At 34.6% G+C, this 18,746-nt stretch overlaps 1 protein-coding gene across 5 annotated transcripts in view; it reads left to right on the forward strand.

Annotated features, from left to right (window-relative positions):
- Positions 1-17,317, forward strand: part of LOC136855930 (lachesin-like) — a 460,516-nt gene extending 443,199 nt beyond the window's left edge. For 3 of the 5 annotated variants that reach the window (XM_067133427.1, XM_067133428.1, XM_067133426.1), the window contains 4 exons: positions 5,976-6,112; positions 13,958-14,135; positions 14,578-14,714; positions 16,059-17,317. In XM_067133427.1, the coding sequence (XP_066989528.1) occupies positions 5,976-6,112; positions 13,958-14,135; positions 14,578-14,714; positions 16,059-16,183 (577 nt within the window). In that variant the 3' untranslated portion in view covers positions 16,184-17,317. The remainder of the gene's footprint in view (positions 1-5,975; positions 6,113-13,957; positions 14,136-14,577; positions 14,715-16,058) is intronic. The other 2 variants (XM_067133430.1, XM_067133429.1) reach the window with 1 other exon arrangement.
- The last annotated feature ends 1,429 nt before the right edge of the window (positions 17,318-18,746 follow it).

Genomic DNA, 18,746 nt, shown 5'->3' on the forward strand with positions numbered 1-18,746 from the left:
GTTGATTTTATCTTGATGTATTTTACAATGTGATAAAATCCAACCTTACTATATGTAATAAACGAATTTATTTTTTCTTTATATATTTTATTATTTAATTAATATCCAACGGGCTCACTAGATATAATAGATAATATTTGACGTACAATGAAGCGCTAAACGATTTTAAATTTATGTCAATCACATTCATATATTGTAGGATAATGAACATCTTTTAAAATCGAATTTGTACGTATATTTTAATCTATGAAGTATTTTATAAAGAAAAAAATAACTTTAGTTATTCTGACGCACCTAGCTTATTCTCTATGTAACTGAAAAATAATTATATCGAAAATAATTACATTCAATATTCCTAAAACTGGCACCTGCGTTTGATAGGTAAATCTGAACTGTTTGGGAAACAATTATGTTATTCTTAAAACTGGTACCTGTATGAAACATGTCAGCTTAACACAAAGAATAATAAAAACATTTTAAAACACATCACGAACATTCCTTTTGCTCAATAATTAAAGACGCAGCATATTATATAATAGTATAGTAGTCTTGACAAGGACCCAGCCTCATTAATATTCAAACAGCGATAACTCAGCCCCGTAAAAATTTCATATGTGTGACTTGATATGTTTTCCATGAAGAATTTAAATGGCGTCTTCCAACATTCGTGGTACTGCCTGAGGGACGATGATGTTCGGAATTTTTTCCCATTTACAGGCGGCAGTTGTCAAGAGCCAATATTGGGACGGTATTGTTAATTAGTTTCCTCTCTCTCTCTCTCTCTCTCTCTCTCTCTCTCTCTCTCTCTCTCTCTCTCTCTCTCTCTCTGTCACCAGTAAAAGGTCATCGCTTGCAAAATGCCAAGTGCTTTTTCCCCTCGATTTTGACATTTCTCTCTCTCTCTCTCTCTCTCTCTCTCTCTCTCTCTCTCTCTCTCTCTCTCTCTCTCTCTCTTTGCGCACCAGGGTAGCCCAAGAAACTTAATTTTGTGTAAATTGACAATAAAATCATAAAATCCCATAAACAATTAAAACTGTATATACAAAATCAATTGAAAAAAATTAAAGCATGATAATTTTGTATCATGAAACCGAGTTTAGAGATCCTACCATCATATATATTTATGTTATGGCTAATTTAATAATATTTTGATCAATGAAGGACTATATATATATATATATATATATATATATATATATATATATATATATATATATATGTATATATATATATGTGTATAATACTTGTATAATACATACATACACACACATACATACATACAAAGAGCATAGTGAGAGAGAGAGAGAAAGAGAGAGACAGAGACACGTGTCCGTGCGCGCGAACGCGCGCAATAATGAAGCTAGACTGCCTAGAGAGTCGTTTTATTTATTTCGTTCCAGTAACCTGCTCACTTGGCCCCATGAGAATTCGGCGTTTTTCGCGCACTCTTTGGCCTTTTCCGCGTTGCGTGCGCGCGAGAGAGCTGTTACTTTTTTTTTATTCCTTATGTTTGAACAAAAAGGGGTCAAGAGAGTTGTTACATTTCGTGTTTATTCACAAGTTTTTTTTTTTTTTTGTACGGGGATGTGGAATTCACTTCCTTACTTTGTGTTCCCTGATTTATATGAATTTGATGTTTCTCTCTCTCTCTCTCTCTCTCTCTCTCTCTCTCTCTCTCTCTACATTTATATATATTTTTTTCATAAGTACAGAATATAATAATAAATAAAATCCTAACTAACAACAGTAATAATAATAATAATAATATGATAATAATAATAATAATGAAATTCATCATAATCATATAATGATATTAGTCAAATTTCCCACATTTTAACGAGAACTATAATAATCATTATAATCCTAAATAATAATAATAATAAATATTTACAAAAGGGGCTTTTCATATAAATAATTCCACAGTTGAAATAAAATAATAATAATAATAATAATAATAATAATAATAATAATAATAATAATAATAATAATAATAATAATAATGAAATAAACAAAAATTCACAAAAGGTCTTCTCCAAATAATTAATTCCACAGTTTACGATCCCATCGCCGGGGTTTAAGAAGGAATTCCATTTCCTGTCGCCATAACAAAGCAATCAGCTTAAGATATTAAGTGAAATTGCGGTGTCTGTATATCAGAGATTAGGTCTTTGTTTTGCGTTTTGATAAGGGAGCAGTCGTCTTAGGTGCGTCTTCTAAGAGATTGTGGCGGTCCTGTTTTTTTTTTTATTATTGTTAATCTTGTGATAGAAATGGTTTTTTTCCAGTTTTTGGTTGTTATTTGAGTGTGTGTGTGTATACACACATATACAGTATATATACTGTATATATATAAATATCAGTATTTATATATACATATATATGTATATATAAAAGAAATTTCAGGACATTTGGAATCACTTGTCCTTGATAGGTTGAATTTTCACCCAGATATTGATAACTTTAAACAGTCATCTATATAAAAGATATTCAGTTCCATAATCAAAAATATTATTTTGACAATTTTGATAAATCAAATACACATCATTAGTGGCATAGAAAACATAAATTAAAAAATATAATATATATTTTAACAATGCTGTCAATCTATTTAGAAGGCATTACTAGGATCGTACCAAGTAATTCATTTTGTATATTACAAAGCTCTCTTCTAAAAAAAAATAATTATTAACTCAATTTATAATAGATTAATCTCATCAGCTTGAAAGTCTAATTTCCTAATTAGAAATTACCTGGAATATCTAAGCTCGAATCTCACGTCAGGTTACGAAGAAATCTATTATATTAATAGTTTTTTCCTATGGTTGAATCACCTGTGAAGCCCCGACCTTAATTTGTTGGAACAGGTGATCAGACACCTGTCACTCACGGTGATGGGTGACCTTTGACACACCTGTCGACTGTCTTTTATTTTGGGCACTCCAGGGACGACCTACTCTAGCCGTCCGGCGCCCCAGGGGAACTCCCTACCCTCATGGGGACTAATCCATTCCAAGGGGGACTCAACCATTCCCCGAAGGGACTCCATACTCCCAGGGAGACTCCCTCATTCTACAGGGGGACTCCCTCATTCCCAGGGGGACTACCCCATCCCAAGGGGGACTTCCCCATCCCAAGAGGGACTCCCTCATTCCCCATGGGGAATCCTTCATTCCCCAGGGGGACTCACTCATTCCCCAGGGGACTCACTCATTCCCAGGGGGACTACCTCATCCCAAGGGGGACTCCCCCACCTTAGGGGGATTCACCCACCCAGGCGACTCACCCACCCTGGGGAGGCTCCCTCATTCCCCAGGGGGACTCCTCCACCCCAAGGGGGGCTCAGCCATTCCCTAGAGGGACTCCACATCCCCAGGGGACTCACCAATCCCCAGATGTACTTCCCCCACTCCACTTCCCCACTCCACAGGGGGACTCACCTATCCTCAGAGGGATCACTCATCCCCAGAGGGACTCCCCCACCCCTGGGGGACACACCCACCCCCAGGGGGACTCATACATCTTCAGGAAGACTCGCTGTTTGATTGATTTCCTCCTCTTATGAGGACTACCGTGGAACACCCTGGGGATTCCAGGTGGGTGTGGCGGTCCAGGGGGACCCAGGGAGGTAGGGGGTACACCCAAACCCCCGCCCTACCCCCCACCCAAAGCCTCTTTCCGGTATTGTACACGGAATGTCGGTTAATGAGGGGTTAATGAGTTGAGAATGGAGGAAGCGTAGGTTTCCAATCGGATTTACGTCATTTTTTATTTATTTTTTTATTTTTCGCTACGTTCGCGTCAGTGGCGTTGCGCTTTTCGTGGTCTTGAGACGATGATTGTATGCAATATTGAGTCTTTTAGTCATTTATTCGTTTATTTATTGATTTATTTATTTAATTGTATTTTTATCTTTTCATTTAATGATCTGAATTAATAGGCAGGGAAGTTGTATCTACTTTCAAACTTCAGATTTTTTTTTAATCTGGGTTTGGGGTTGGTTTAAAGGGTTGATATCCAACCCCAAAAGGGTTTATACCCAACCCCACGAAGGGTTGATGTCCAACCCCAAGAAGGGTTGATAACAACCCCACCCAAAAACAGGGAATGTAACATTATCAAGTAAAGATGTTAATATGATTTCAAGAGACATTTTTGAAGTCCCAAATATTTTGGATTGAAAGAAATTTATTTTTCAAATTCACACCCTCCCAAAAAACCAACTATAGATCTAGATGATATAAAGACTATTAATCTATCAATCAATCCCCCAGAAAAAAACGAGAATCCAAATGAAGCCAAAACCGAAGTCAGAAGGTCGAAGAAAGAAAACCTCAATATAAAAAAAAATAAATAAATAGAAATAAAGATAAAAATTAAACGCCAATCCATTTCCAATCATAAGACGTCGCAGCTAATTAGTCCCTCTTTATAAAGCAGGTCATTAAGAAGTGTATTAAGGCCATTAAGGGCCTTGATTCCAAACTAGGAGACTGGAAGTCGTTATGTCAGGCGCAGAGTTTAAAAGCATTACTGCAGAGACTTCTCTTCCACGGGTCATTACTGCATGATAATTATACAGCTCTCTCTCTCTCTCTCTCTCTCTCTCTCTCTCTCTCTCTCTCTCTCTCTCTCTCTTTCCTAATTTCTTGAATTCTCTTTTCAAAGTTTGTATATTATCAATTATTTTTTTTTCTCTCTAATTTCTTCAATTCTCTCGTCAAAGTCTATGTACATTTTGACAATGATTCTCTCTCTCTCTCTCTCTCTCTCTCTCTCTCTCTCTCTCTCTCTCTCTCTCTCTCTCTCTAAGTCTCTCTCTACATTTTTTCATTTGAATTCTCTTGTCAAAGTCTATCTATATATTATCAATTATCTCTCTCTCTCTCTAATTTCCTAAGTCTCTTTCCGAAGTCTACCTACATTTTGCCAGTCATTTCGTCCTCTCTCTCTCTCTCTCTCTCTCTCTCTCTCTCTCTCTCTCTCTCTAATGGCGTTAACGGCGTGATAATGCTTTCTAATGACCAAGAAACTATAAAGTGTGATAAGGATAATAACGTAATTCAGTAATGGTGGGTCTTTATTTTTTTTTTTTTTTTGGTTTGGTGCAGTTAATCCGATGAAGATAATAAATTGGGTTTTTATGATAAGAGGACTGCTAAATTATAATTTTGGGGTAGTGGGTATGAAGGGAAAGATGTCAGAAGGTTTAATTTATATATAAAAATGATTTGGTGTAGACAGTGAATTCGTAACTATTTAAAAGTAGTAACTTTTTTTTTGTATATTTTTATTTAATAAAATTTTATTATAGATAACCTTTTAATAGAAGCACCAGTAATTCTGATGATTGACAAAAGTTACTCAAAAGTGTGTCATTTTATGTAATTTCAGCTTCATTATACATAACACGGATGTTTTCAAAATATGCAGTGGAAATGAGTGACAAATTTGCTCATTTCTTTTTATAGCAAATAGTCTTGGAATTCCGAAGGTCTAAATAGCTGGAAATAAATGGCAAATTCTCTCATTTCTTCTTCCCTATACTCCTAGAATTCATAATGCCCTGATACCTGGAAATAAATGATAAATTCTTTCATTTCTTTTTCTAACAAATACTCCTGGAATTCCGAAGGTCTAAATACCTGGAAATGAATGACAAATTCTTTCATTTCTTTTTCAGACAAATAGTCCTGGAATTCATAATGCTCATATACCTGGAAATAAATGATAAAATCTATCACTTCTACTTCTTCCAGATAGTCCTGGAATACAGAGTGCCAAAGCACCTGGAAATGAACGACAAATCCTCTCATTTCTTCCAGATGTTCCTGGAACTCCTAACTCTTCGGTGCCTGAAAACAAATTCTCCCATTTCTTGCAGCTATTCCTGGAACCCCAACCTCTATTCCTGGAACCCCAACCTCTCCAAAAACTGGAATCGAATGACAAATCTCCGGTTCTTCTTCTTCTTCCAGGTACTCGCTGAACTTCGAGCACCCCAACAACTGGAAACTCCAGATCAAGTACACCCAAAGACGGGACCAGGGGACCTACGAGTGTCAAATTTCGACGCACCCTCCAAAGATCCTCTACGTGCGTCTGAACATAGTTGGTAAGACCACTTAATTGGTGGATGTCGTTTGCATGTTTTTGTGTTTTTTGTTTAGTTCAGATCTTGAAAACTACTGAGGCTAGAGGGCTGTAAAGTGGTATGCTGATCATCCACCCTCCAATCATCAAACATGCCAAATTGCAGCCCTCTAGCCTCAGTGGATTTTATTCTATTTAAGGTTAAAGTTAACCTTGATCGTGCCTCTGGCACCACAGCAACGCAAGGCCATCACGGCCGGCTGAGAGTTTCATGGGGCGTGGCGGAGAGTTTCATACAGCATTATATTTCTTCGGCGCATTTTGTACTTGGTTTATTTTGTATTTATTAATTAGTATGTGTTTATTCTTGGGGTCTCTGAAGGTAAAGAATGAAGACATTCGTTCATCAGGTATGACTTTGTATCCCAACCGATCCAAAAAATATCTTTGCAGCCACAAATAAACATAAAATAGATTTCCCTAAAAATATTCTTTACCTTTAGACTTTTTTTGTAAGGGACTTTTTTATTTTTATTAGTGGCTACAAATGTAACGTTGTTTTGATTCGCTGGGATTCAAAGTCTTAGCTGATGAAGGAATGTATGTATTGTGAATCTTTCAAAAAAACAATGCTATTCTCTTCATTACTTTATTATTTAATGCTTTGGGAGGTAGCATGACTCTTTTACAGCTACAGTATGTTACAGTAGTATTCTGCTTTTTTTGTGTTAGAGATTATATTATCACTTCAGAATACAAATTTTATTTGATTTCTAAAATGCAGTGATAAGGCTTGATACTTCAAATCCCAGATCCTATTCTGAAGATGTAGAATTAGTTCTTAGATTTTGTATTGAATGAATATATATATATATATATATATATATATATATATATATATATATATATATATATATATATATATATATATATATATATATATGCTTGTGTGTGTGCGTCAGTTCACTAAAAAATTCGTCAGTGCAGAGGATTTTGTGTTTTCAAAAAAAAATTTTTTTGTTTCACAAGGACAGACTTCCAATTTTAACTGCAAATATTCATCATTTCCACACAAACAATATTTTACTAAATTTCATGTCTGTATGGGTTTCACAGATTGCACTCGTTCCTTTTTTTTTCATATCGAAACATTTATTTGTTTTTAATTGAATAAATAAACAAACTGATTTAATTACGGCGGGACGTGCAATGCGTCCTATTTTATTTTCCATTTTTCAATTCGTTATTTTGATGTGATATAAAATCTGATATTTTGGAGTTTCATTTTTGTGTCAGATATGAATTCATTGTTCTTCTGTTGTTTATTTGATGTTTTGGTTTAATTTTTATGATTTACATTTTTTTACTTTCATTAAATATGAAAAATATAACCGTGAAATATTAATTTTTTTTATCATCAGATCAGTTTTTCACTAAAATACGAAGTTAAGTATTATGTTCTGAAAATATTCATGCAAATAGAATTTAATTGTAATGGCTTTTTTAATATTACCCTCTGAAAATATTCATTTAAATAAAAATTCATTTTAATGTTTGTTTTGGAATATTATCATTTGAAAATATTCGTCGTATAAATAAATATATGTTTTAATGTTTTTTTAATATTACCTTCTGAAAATATTCGTCATTTAAATCAAACTTCATGTTAATAATTTCTGTTCGAATATTACTCTGAAAATATTCTTCAGTGTTACCGTCTGAAAATATTCTTCAACATTACCTTCTGAAAATATTCTTCAATATTACCTTCTGAAAATATTCTTCAATATTACCTTCTGAAAATATTCTTCAATATTACCTTCTGAAAATATTCTTCAATATTGACCTTCCGAAAATATTCTTCAATATTACCTTCTGTAAATAATCTTCAATATTACCTTCCGAAAATACTCTTCAATATTACCTTCTGAAAATATTCTTCATTGAAATCAAACATCATATGAATAATTTCTCTTCGAATATTACCCTCTGAAAACATTCATCATTTAATTCCAAACTTCATGTCAGTAATTAATTATATCTTCTCGAATATTCTGACGTTATGTTAAATGAAACATCCAAACTAGCCCCCCTCCCCTTCCCCTAGAAAGGATGTTTGTAATGCTTGTCTGCTTCCATATTCCCCCTGTGTGCATGAATATTTAGGGGGCGCTGCACCCTTCCTTGGATATTTACCTTTTTGCAGAATCTGTATATCTTTTTGCCTGGCAGATAATACTTTTTTTTATTTTTTGAAATTGAGTTTAATAATAAGCCTCAGTAAGTTTGAAGAATTAGATGGCGATTTTTTTCGGTCAGTATTAAAATGGTTCAAGGTCTCTTCAGTACAAAAATCTTGCCGCATTTTGAAATTCACAATTTTTTTATTTACTATTTTGAAGTTGAGTTTTCCCGGAAAGTGAATCTAAGCACGTATTGAGATGTATTGTATGGTGATTTATTAAGTGGATATTATATAATATTCTAAGGTTTTTTCAGGTACATTTAATAGTAATACCTTAGTAAATGCCATGAATAAATTCAAGGTCTCAGATGTAAAACAAAATCTTACTGACAATTTTTTTTTAAAAACTCAAATAATTTTTAACACATTATATTTCACTGTTGATTTTTAAAATCAAAACAGTAATGATAAGTATTGTTAAATATTATGCAAAACAAATAGAAGAGTTTCTAAATGTCACCTTTGTTTTTTTAAGTCAGTCCAGTAAAAATAAATCTTCTGGAACATTGTTCATAAAGAAACAAAAGTCTTCGCTGAATTTTTAATATACCAACTTTGTTTTTATTTTATTTTTTTACTAAATCACTACAGTAAAAATATATCTTCTGAAGCATCATGAATAAGAAATAAAATAACTCCTTGTGACATATTTTCTTAATTTTCTTCGCCAAGAAAATCTTTCTTTAGCGTCATAATCGCCTAAGTCACAGAAGGATTACTTAGTCTTGAGAGATTACTGGAAGTCCTTTAATATTATTTGCTTTGGTATCTGTTCCAGCTAATTAAAAAGATTTAGTATATATATATATATATATATATATATATATATATATATATATATATATATATATATATATATATATATATATATATATATATATATATATATATATATGTTTGTTTCATTATTATCTTTCACTAATAATCTTTTACATCAATCGAGAACATCCAAATTATTCTCAGTTCTTCTAGAAATACAATCTCTATTAGCAATCTGTTCTCTTGCTGATAAGTTTTCATAACACCCTAATCTCAATTGTTAAATTGATCATGATTATTATTCGCCACTTTTAAATACTGACTCTTTCAATTTTTCCATTTCTCTGTTGATTTGTTACTTCCATTTATTATTTATTCTATTCCTTATTGTTTCTCCTCGTGCCAATCCGTACGTTGCACTTATATCTAACCTGCGCTATCTCTCTCTCTCTCTCTCTCTCTCTCTCTCTCTCTCTCTCTCTCTCTCTCTCTCTCTCTCTCTCTCTCTCTCTCTCCGCCAAATAGACACTTGGGTTGGCGGATCGCCAGTCTTTGAGATTGGATCTCTCTCTCTCTCTCTCTCTCTCTCTCTCTCTCTCTCTCTCTCTCTCTCTCTCTCGGAGCAAATCAATAACCAAGGGTTGCGCCCCAACCCGTTTCACTGGAGATGGATATTCGAAGCCCTGTACGATGTCAACACTCATCGCTTTGTTTATTCGACGCGAATTCTCTCTTTTTTTTTTATTCTTTTATTCTTCTTCTTCTTCTTCTTCTTCTTCTTCTTCTTCTTCTTTTTCATTGTCTCATTGTGGTTTTAGAGGCTGGACAATCCCTCGTACTTACTTGGGCAAATCGGCGAATATTCCTAACAGATGATATCACAAAACTACACAGTGCCAATTTATTTTATTTGACTACTTCTTATTCCTTTTCACTCTTTTTCTATTCTTTGTGTTCAGTGTTCTCCGGTGCTTCTAATATCGAGTACTCTGCTGTGTTTATTAGTCTGTATTGGGTAGACAAATTAACATTCTTAACAGAAGGTATCCGGAACTGTACCGCGTCAACAATCATTGTGTTGTATATATTCCATCTAAATACCTTTATATTCGTTTCTGTTCCACTTATTCTTCATTATCAGCGATTCCTCTGTGTATTACCGCATAAATGATTGTATTTATCATCGGGCATTGGGTGAATCGGGGAGTATTCGTCACAGGAGATATTACAAAGCCATACGTTGTCGAGAATAAATTTTTGTTCGCTGGAAAATTAATATATATATGTCTGTCGTTTCCTCTTGGCTTTGAGGCCGAATAAACATCAGTGATTAATGTGTATTCCTCATAGATAGGAAATATATATATGTATATTTTAATAACGTGCAGTATTAATCATTCATATTTTAATGCAGTCTTAATACTCGGCTCGTGTTTGTTCGACAAATACATCTCGTTTTTGGGATCGCATCTTTGTGTCGATGATGATATTATGATTATAATTCATTTACCCGGGGAGTGCCGTCGGTGCGCCTCATGCGGCGCACTGTAGGCATTACTTTTGAGGTTCCTTGCAGCCTGCTGTCGGCCCCTGGCTGCAACCTCTTTCGTTCCTTTTACTGTACCTCCTTCCATATTCTCTTTCTTCCATCTTACATACATACATACATACATACTTTTAATTTAAGCTTTTGCAGACAATATTTTCTTCCAGGTTTCTTCCAAATAAAACCAGACTTTTCCTTGAGATTACCAAATCTCCCCCCCCCCCACCCCCACCCCCAAAAAAAAAAAAAAAAAAAAAAAAAACTTCTCTCCCCAAATACCGCCTCGTCCGAAAACAAGAGAAAACAACGAGAGAGAGAGAGAGAGAGAGAGAGAGAGAGAGAGAGAGAGAGAGAGAGAGAGGCTATAAAACTGTTTTCTAAAACGTTCGAGGAAGGACGAGACATTCCCTTGTTTTTTTCCACCCGACCCAAAAAAAAAAAAAAAAACTCGCTTCTCCATCTTGGCTAATTTCTTCAATTTCGATTTTTTTTTTTTTTTTTTTTTTTTTTTTTTTTTTTTTTTTTGAGCCTCCGGAGATGCTGCGAAAATTGGGCTATCCGAGGTTCTTGACCCCTTTCAATGTATGCACCCCTTTCAAATCAGGAGTCAGTTCTCGCGCCCCTGAATTGCTGAAATAAAAAAAAGAATGCTGAAATACAAAGTTGATTTGTTGTGTATTATTATTATTATTATTATTATTATTATTATTATTATTATTATTTATTTATTTTTATTTTTGCAGCAAAAAAAAAACATGCGTATATATAAATATATTTTGATTTAATTATACATAGGCATCCTCGCACCCAGGGGTGCAAACACCCCTGGTTATAAGAACCACTGGTGCAAGGGCATATCGAAGGCGGGGGCTGAATGGTAGCTGAACGTAGTTAGAAAAAAACTGGTTAATTAGTTTATCAATAATTCTCGAAGTGTTTGGTTAAGATAAATTATTAATTTTCCATCTATTTCCAACCTTAAGGGGGTCTCTCCCCCTCCTTCTGTACCTCAGATTCCCATAATTCCTCCTTTTTTTCAACAGTCAATTCTATCCATCTGCAAGCTAAGAGGGCATTGTGGTTATTATAATTATATTTCTGTCCATGACTATTTCCTGTGGATCTGAGGTTTATAAAATAATATTAGGGCGTTTAGGTTATTGGCCTTTGCACATAAAGTAATAATTCTATTGATATCAATATTCAATAACTTTGTGAGCCAGTTGAGCTGTTCCTGATAATTTGTTGATTTGATACAAATTCCCAGAAATGATTTGCATTCAAGTATAAAAGGAATTCCATTGCAAAACTAATGAAATATACATCACCAAATTTATTATTACATCTAAAAATATTTTTTGTTTTGAAATAATATCTTTACTATGAATAAAACTAAAGATAAATATCATAATATTATTAACTGGCTTTCAGTAAATTGACATTCTATCCGATATAAAATATTCCACTTACCGTTATTGCATCTAAAAATAAAAAAAATAATTTTTGTTTTGGACTGACAATTTTTTTATGAGTTAACCTAATGATAAATATCATAATTGTATTAACTTGCTTTCAATATATAAATATTCAGTCAGAGATAAATATTCCATTCACTATTGTTGCATCTAAAAGTAATTTTTTGTAATGACAGCTTTTATATGAATAAAACTTGAGATAAATGTTATAATTATATTAACATGCCTACAATAAGCTAATTTTCTATCAAATATAAAATATCCCGTTTAATGTTAGTAAATCTAAAAATTATTTTAGTTCTGGAATAATAGCTTTTTTTGTGAATAAAACTAGAGGTGAATATCATATTATTATTATTATTATTATTATTATTATTATTATTATTATTATTATTATGAAATCTAAAAATAATTTTATCTATGAATCAAGATCCTTTTTACCAATTAACCTAAAGATAAATATCATAATTTTATCAACTTCCAATAAATTAACATTCAATCAGAGAAATATATCCCATCCACAATCCATCGACAGAAGTTCCTGTACAATTGTCCAACATCATAAGTAAAACATCACCGATGCCCTCTCATCCACCAGTTCAAATGTCTCAAAGTCACATAAAACAAGACATTAAGACATGCAAAATACGACGGTAAGACATGCGAAAGCAATAGCCAAGCAACTGCGAGAAAAAGGGGAAAGATATGAAAGTTATGGAGAGAGGATACGAAAGAGAATATGACAACAGAGGAAAGGGGATGATAGGGCAGGAGACCCTTCCATATACCCAGGATTTATTGCTTTTTGCCTCCGGGATTTGTGCTTGGGTGCTTGCTTAGTGCTTTCGTTGGCCTGATTTATCTGCTCTGTGTTTTTGCTTTCTGGCTCGAGGTCTGAGTTTGTGTCTTTGCTTGCTAAGTGGGATCTCGGAAGCATTGTAATAATTTACTTGCATTTTTACTTATTGATTTGTTAATTCATATTTTGTTTTCTAATAACTGATTTTTTCTTTCTGTATTTCCCATTACCTTCTGTTAATGCTTTCAAATGAATGACATTGTCTTTGGAAGCTTAAAGAATAGGTTTCGTCTCCTGAATAATAATAATAATAATAATAATAATAATAATAATGTTCCATTCATCTATAATTCTGTAACTGCTCTTTATAGAGCCTTTAAAAACTCATTATCAGTTTGCCAGTCTCTCATAAACACACTGCGCCACTCACCTTTCTCGTGATCAGACCTTTTCAAAAGTATTTTATACACTTGCAACAAGAAAACATTCATCTGTTGATTGTCCAGTAAAGTTACAGATCTTGGATTTATTCGTATTTTTAATATATTTAGCATTAACAAAATGATTTCATGCATTAGACTAGAATTCTTGCATTTATGTGCTGTTTACGTAATCAGTAAGCGGAAGAATCCTTCCGTTCACTGATTACATAATTAAAATGAAAAATATGTTCACTCATGATTTTTCTGTTCTAGGGAAGCCTCCATTTATTTCTCATTATACCCCAATCGTAGTCCTTGTATTTATATTGTATTTTCAATCTTCCGACTGTTAAATGTACCCCTACAGTTCTTATATCTTAACTTATTACAAACTCTGAGCAATCTCATTATGCATACTTTAATTTTCTTGCACCAAAATCCCACAGCTCACGACGAACTCCACTCAGACCCTGCGATTCTGCCATTTGAACCCTACTCTCGCATACTATACTCATACTACTGTGCCTATACACAGACGCAACTCCTCCACCTCTAGTCCATCTATAGTGCTGATTTTTTCTTCTCTCCCCCCCTTTTTTTGTACGTCTTCTTTCCTTTAAGCTCCAGTGGTCGAAATTATTGACGAGCGTGGCGCCAGCGTGCAGGAGAAATTCTACAAGACAGGAAGCACCATCGAACTCAAGTGCACCATCAGTCAGATGCCCCAGGCCCAGACCTTCATCCTGTGGCGCCACGGGGAACACATGCTCAATTACGACACCTCCAGGGGGGGTATCAGGTAAGGGGGTGGCTGGGTGCCAGGAGAGGAAGGCCTGTTTCTGAGGAAATGGGGTCCTTTGGTTTGTTTTTGTTATCTTTAAGATCTAATCGTTAGTGAATCGTGATATAATCTTGTTTGTGGATGATATATTGGATATATATATATATAACAGGACTTCATTGAAACATGATGGTATCTAATGGAGATTTTATTGAAAAGGGTTACGAGCTTTCAAGGGTTACCTGCCCCCATCGTCCGGTAGCTACCGGACGATGGGGACATATGTTCCTTGAAGGCTTGGAATTTTTTTTTTAAATAAAATCTCCGTCAGATATCACCCTGCTTAAATAGAGTCCTGTTATTCATTGTATGAATTTCAGAACAATTGTGCAAGTGGTTAAGCTTTGTATACATATGTATATATTGTTACGATCCCTTCTCTCTCTCTCTCCACCTGCAGCGTGAAGACAGACATGAGCAGCTCTGTCATCGTGTCGACTCTGTTCATTGCCAACGCAACTCCCAGAGACTCTGGTAACTACACGTGCTCGCTGGGTGACGTGGCCACTGGAGGAGTGTTGGTTCACATCCTAAATGGTAAGAGATCCTTTTTATCTTATTTATTTAAGGGTCCTTGAAATTTTTTTTTCGGTAGCGGGAGGTGGTTGGGTCATGTAGGGAGAATGGTGAGATAGACAGGAGATTGTTCCTTCTAGTATTATGATTTGATCTTCCTTCATCTTTAAAATGTCTTTGTTTTCTTAATTCCTCCTAAATTCCTTCTTCCCGTTTTGTTTTTCATTCTTATACTCTTGTTCTCTAGGTTACTTTCCTCTTCTTCCTATATTTTTCTTCCTGAGAATCTGACATCAATTAGATATACTTTTCTTTTCTTCCTAGAATTTGCTTCCTATGTTTTTCTTCCTAATTTAAACTCTGACATCAGTTAGATCTACTACTTTTCTTCCTAGAATTTGCTTCCTATATTTGTCTTCCTAACTAAAACTCTGACATCAATTAGATCTACTACTTTCCTATTCTTCCTATAATTTTCTTCCTAAAACTCTGACATCAATTAGACCAACTTCTCTTCTCTTCCTGTCGTTTCCTTCCTAAAACTCTGACGTCATCAATGAAATTGAGGAGCGGACTATAACAGAAGAGCAAAAACACTTTGCAAATAGAATTCATCTTAGTGTCATGACTGATACAATAATTTTGGATCGCCATAGCTGCCACATTATCAAAGGTCTCCAAATCCTTTGATGTTAGCTCAATATAGGGGGTGTGAAGTGTTGGCAAATATGTCACTTGTTAATTTGTGTCTATTTGTATTTTGCTGTGTGTTCTAATTGGATTAAAACATGATTGGGTGGCTGGTTCATTCAGAGGTGAAATTGTGGGTATCATTTAATAGTTCCATATAATATAATTAATGGAATAGTATAGTTTAGCAGTATTTGTGATGATAAGATAGATGAACACACTAACACACAGATACACATGTACACAAAGAGCTTAGCTTATTTTGAATAGAGGCTACACATGCATACCATATATGTATATATGTGTATATATATATATATATATATATATATATATATATATATATATATATATATATATATATATATATATATATATGTATGTATATTATATGTCTTTGCATCTCTGATACTGGTCCTTATAACTGATTTTTTAACATCCACAATTCCCCAGTGGGAGACTTGAGTCTAGTCCCACTTGGGGGATATTTAGACCTATGTCCAGAAAGGTTCATTGTCCCCTAGTTAACATAATCAGTGAATTATATGTCCTAGTGGTCAGCCAACTGTGTTGTGTAGCAGTGATGTTAGAGAAGGGACTGGGCTAGTGGCATCACCCTCATCTTTATCAAAATCCTCCAGTAGGAACCATAATGCTTCTGTTTCTCCTCCGCAGGAGAGCACCCTGCAGCGATGCAACACGGCTCCGGCACCAACGACCTCTGCTCCCTGGCGTACGTGCTAGGCCTAGCCGTCGCCACCACACTGCTCAACACTTTAGGCATCACGCAGATGAGATGATTGCCTTAGTCTGCCTCCGGATCATCTCATCATCATCACCACTGAAAAAAAAAAAAAACACCATCGTCACCACACCAGATGAACCAGCGCCAAGTGACTGATCTGACACATAGTAAGAAGCCCGCCAACTCGTGGATCCTAAATCGACTGGGAGTGTCTGGTTTGGCGCGAAAGTCCCTCGCGGCAGGTGAAAAAAGGGCGCCAGAACCCGGCTGCCATGTGTGGATATCACCTCGGTGGAGGGAGAGCGCGCGATCAGGATACTCGTAGGATATTCCACTTGGGTTTCCATTGGGGAGATGCAAGTACGATTCATGGACACCCCCCAAAATCCTTTTATCGCAGCGAGGACTCGTTGTATTCCAGGATCACAGAAACCTTACGTTCCAGGGACTGAAAGGAAGCCCTGAATTCCAGAGACTGCATTCCAGAGAATTACATAACGTTCCAGAAGCTGGAGATTAGTAGTAATGTGTCATGCATTTCTCGAGTGGACGAGGAGGGAAGATTGAGTCTTGGAACTGAGAGAAATGTGTCTACTTGAAAGGCAGTAGTTTAGCTCAGTGGGTCATTTAGATGTATCAGTCTTCTCTTGAGAGTAGGTACACTGTTCAAAGGACCTCGGCATTCAGTGAAAAGTTGAATTCAGGAGACTTCGAATATGTTTATTTTGTCCCATTTTGCCAAAGGATAAATTATCAGTTAATAAGCTTTTACTCTAGCACTCAAAAATTGATTTAAGTAACTTTTTCCATCCTACAAAATAATTTTGAAGGTGTCATCATATTTTGGAAAATTTTTCTTTAATCATTCATTTTGCTGGAATCATTAAACAAATTTTTTTTTTTGCGATTAAATTGTCAGTTTTTTCGAAAATGGGAATATTACTTAATTTTGAAGACCCAGTGAAAGGATTTTGGGTATAAATATGACATATAAAAACTTATGTTATACTTACTTTTCAAAAATATGATTCAGTCAACATACTGAAATTCAAATACGTAATATTGAACACTGAATATACTACGTCATGTCAGTATCTCTCTCTCTCTCTCTCTCTCTCTCTCTCTCTCTCTCTCTCTCTCTCTCTCTCTCTCTCTCTCTCTCTCTCTCTAATCACACAGCTTCACAACAGATTACCAGTTTCCCCGGACTCTGGGCTTAAATTATAATATAATTCAAGGTAATTTACGGAAAACTTCGAAATTATAATAGTTTATCAGAATCAGTGAGTCATCAGTAATTAATTCAGATTTCTTGCCATGATATTCTAAACAAAAATAAATATGTAAAATCCGGTGTTCATTATTTTCTTAAAATTGTGCATTCTAAAATGTCAAAACTGCAAGATTAAGACGAATTGAATTCTTCTTCTTTCCTAAAAAAAAAAACATTGATGTTGGTATTTTTAATCTCTTAGTTTCATATTTTTTCAAGATTTATTTTTTCTTCTCGTATATATATGTATATGCATATATATATATACACACATACACACTTTAATCATATCTCATGGGTAAACAAACATACCTACCATTATCATTCTTTCAATGCTTTTTTATAATAATATCATCAAATATTTTCAATTGCTTAAGTGTTTAATTACATATTATATAAAGACTTCAGGTGTCCAATTGATTTCTTAAAACATCGTACGACAGAACATCACTACACAAAAAGAGACATTCCTTTATAACTTTTCAACTTTATTTGTATGAAGTTTTACTACCTCCAATCATTCTGCGATTCAGTGTACCCACTTGAAGACGCTTCTGGCATAAATTGACCCGCTGAAAGCATTGAAGGCATTTAATTAAACTAGTGTTTGCCGTGAGAGAAGGGATAAATAAAAAAATAAATGGGAAGGTTATTCCGCAAGCCTTGTGCTTCTACTGAACGCTAGAAAGGGGTAACTTTCGTGGAAACATTTGACTTGAGAAAAGTAACAAGGACCAGTCGGTCTAGGTTGCTGACAAATTGCCGGATTCCTCTCCAGACGGTTCCAGTACTTGTTCCAGTTCTCGTTCCAGTTCTTGTGTTGTTGTTCCTTGCCAGGTTTCTGTTCTGAAGTAAAAGATCTTCCATTGACGCAGAGAGTGATGCCAGAACAAGATGTATTCAGCCATTGTGAGGGAAAGTGTAGATTTCTAAGGTGAGATAATTGAATTGTGTTGTTAAGTTTGTTTTCGTCTAGAGTCGAGGTAAGGAATTGTATGTAAAAAATTATATATATTTATCTTTATTTATGATTTATCAAGTGTGGAAACGAAGGCAAAATTAATTGAAGGAAAACGTGACGAAGTGACAGAATATTTTGGAAATCAATAACACTGAAAAAAAAATGGTGATCTGAATTGGATTTTAACAAAAATGGCAAAATATTTTAGAATCGAGTGACTTAAAAATGTTTTTTGAAGCGATTTGTTTTTTTACCAAAAGTTTCCATTTGAAAAATTTGATCGTTGTGACCTTAGGAATACCCAAAGCTACCTTGTTCAGAGCGAGGCACTGGAAAGAGTTTTACACTATGTCTGTGAAGTTTGCGAAGACTGAAGTGTTTCTG

This window comes from Macrobrachium rosenbergii, chromosome 33, assembly GCF_040412425.1.
Source record: "Macrobrachium rosenbergii isolate ZJJX-2024 chromosome 33, ASM4041242v1, whole genome shotgun sequence".
NCBI classification, from domain to species: domain Eukaryota; kingdom Metazoa; phylum Arthropoda; class Malacostraca; order Decapoda; family Palaemonidae; genus Macrobrachium; species Macrobrachium rosenbergii.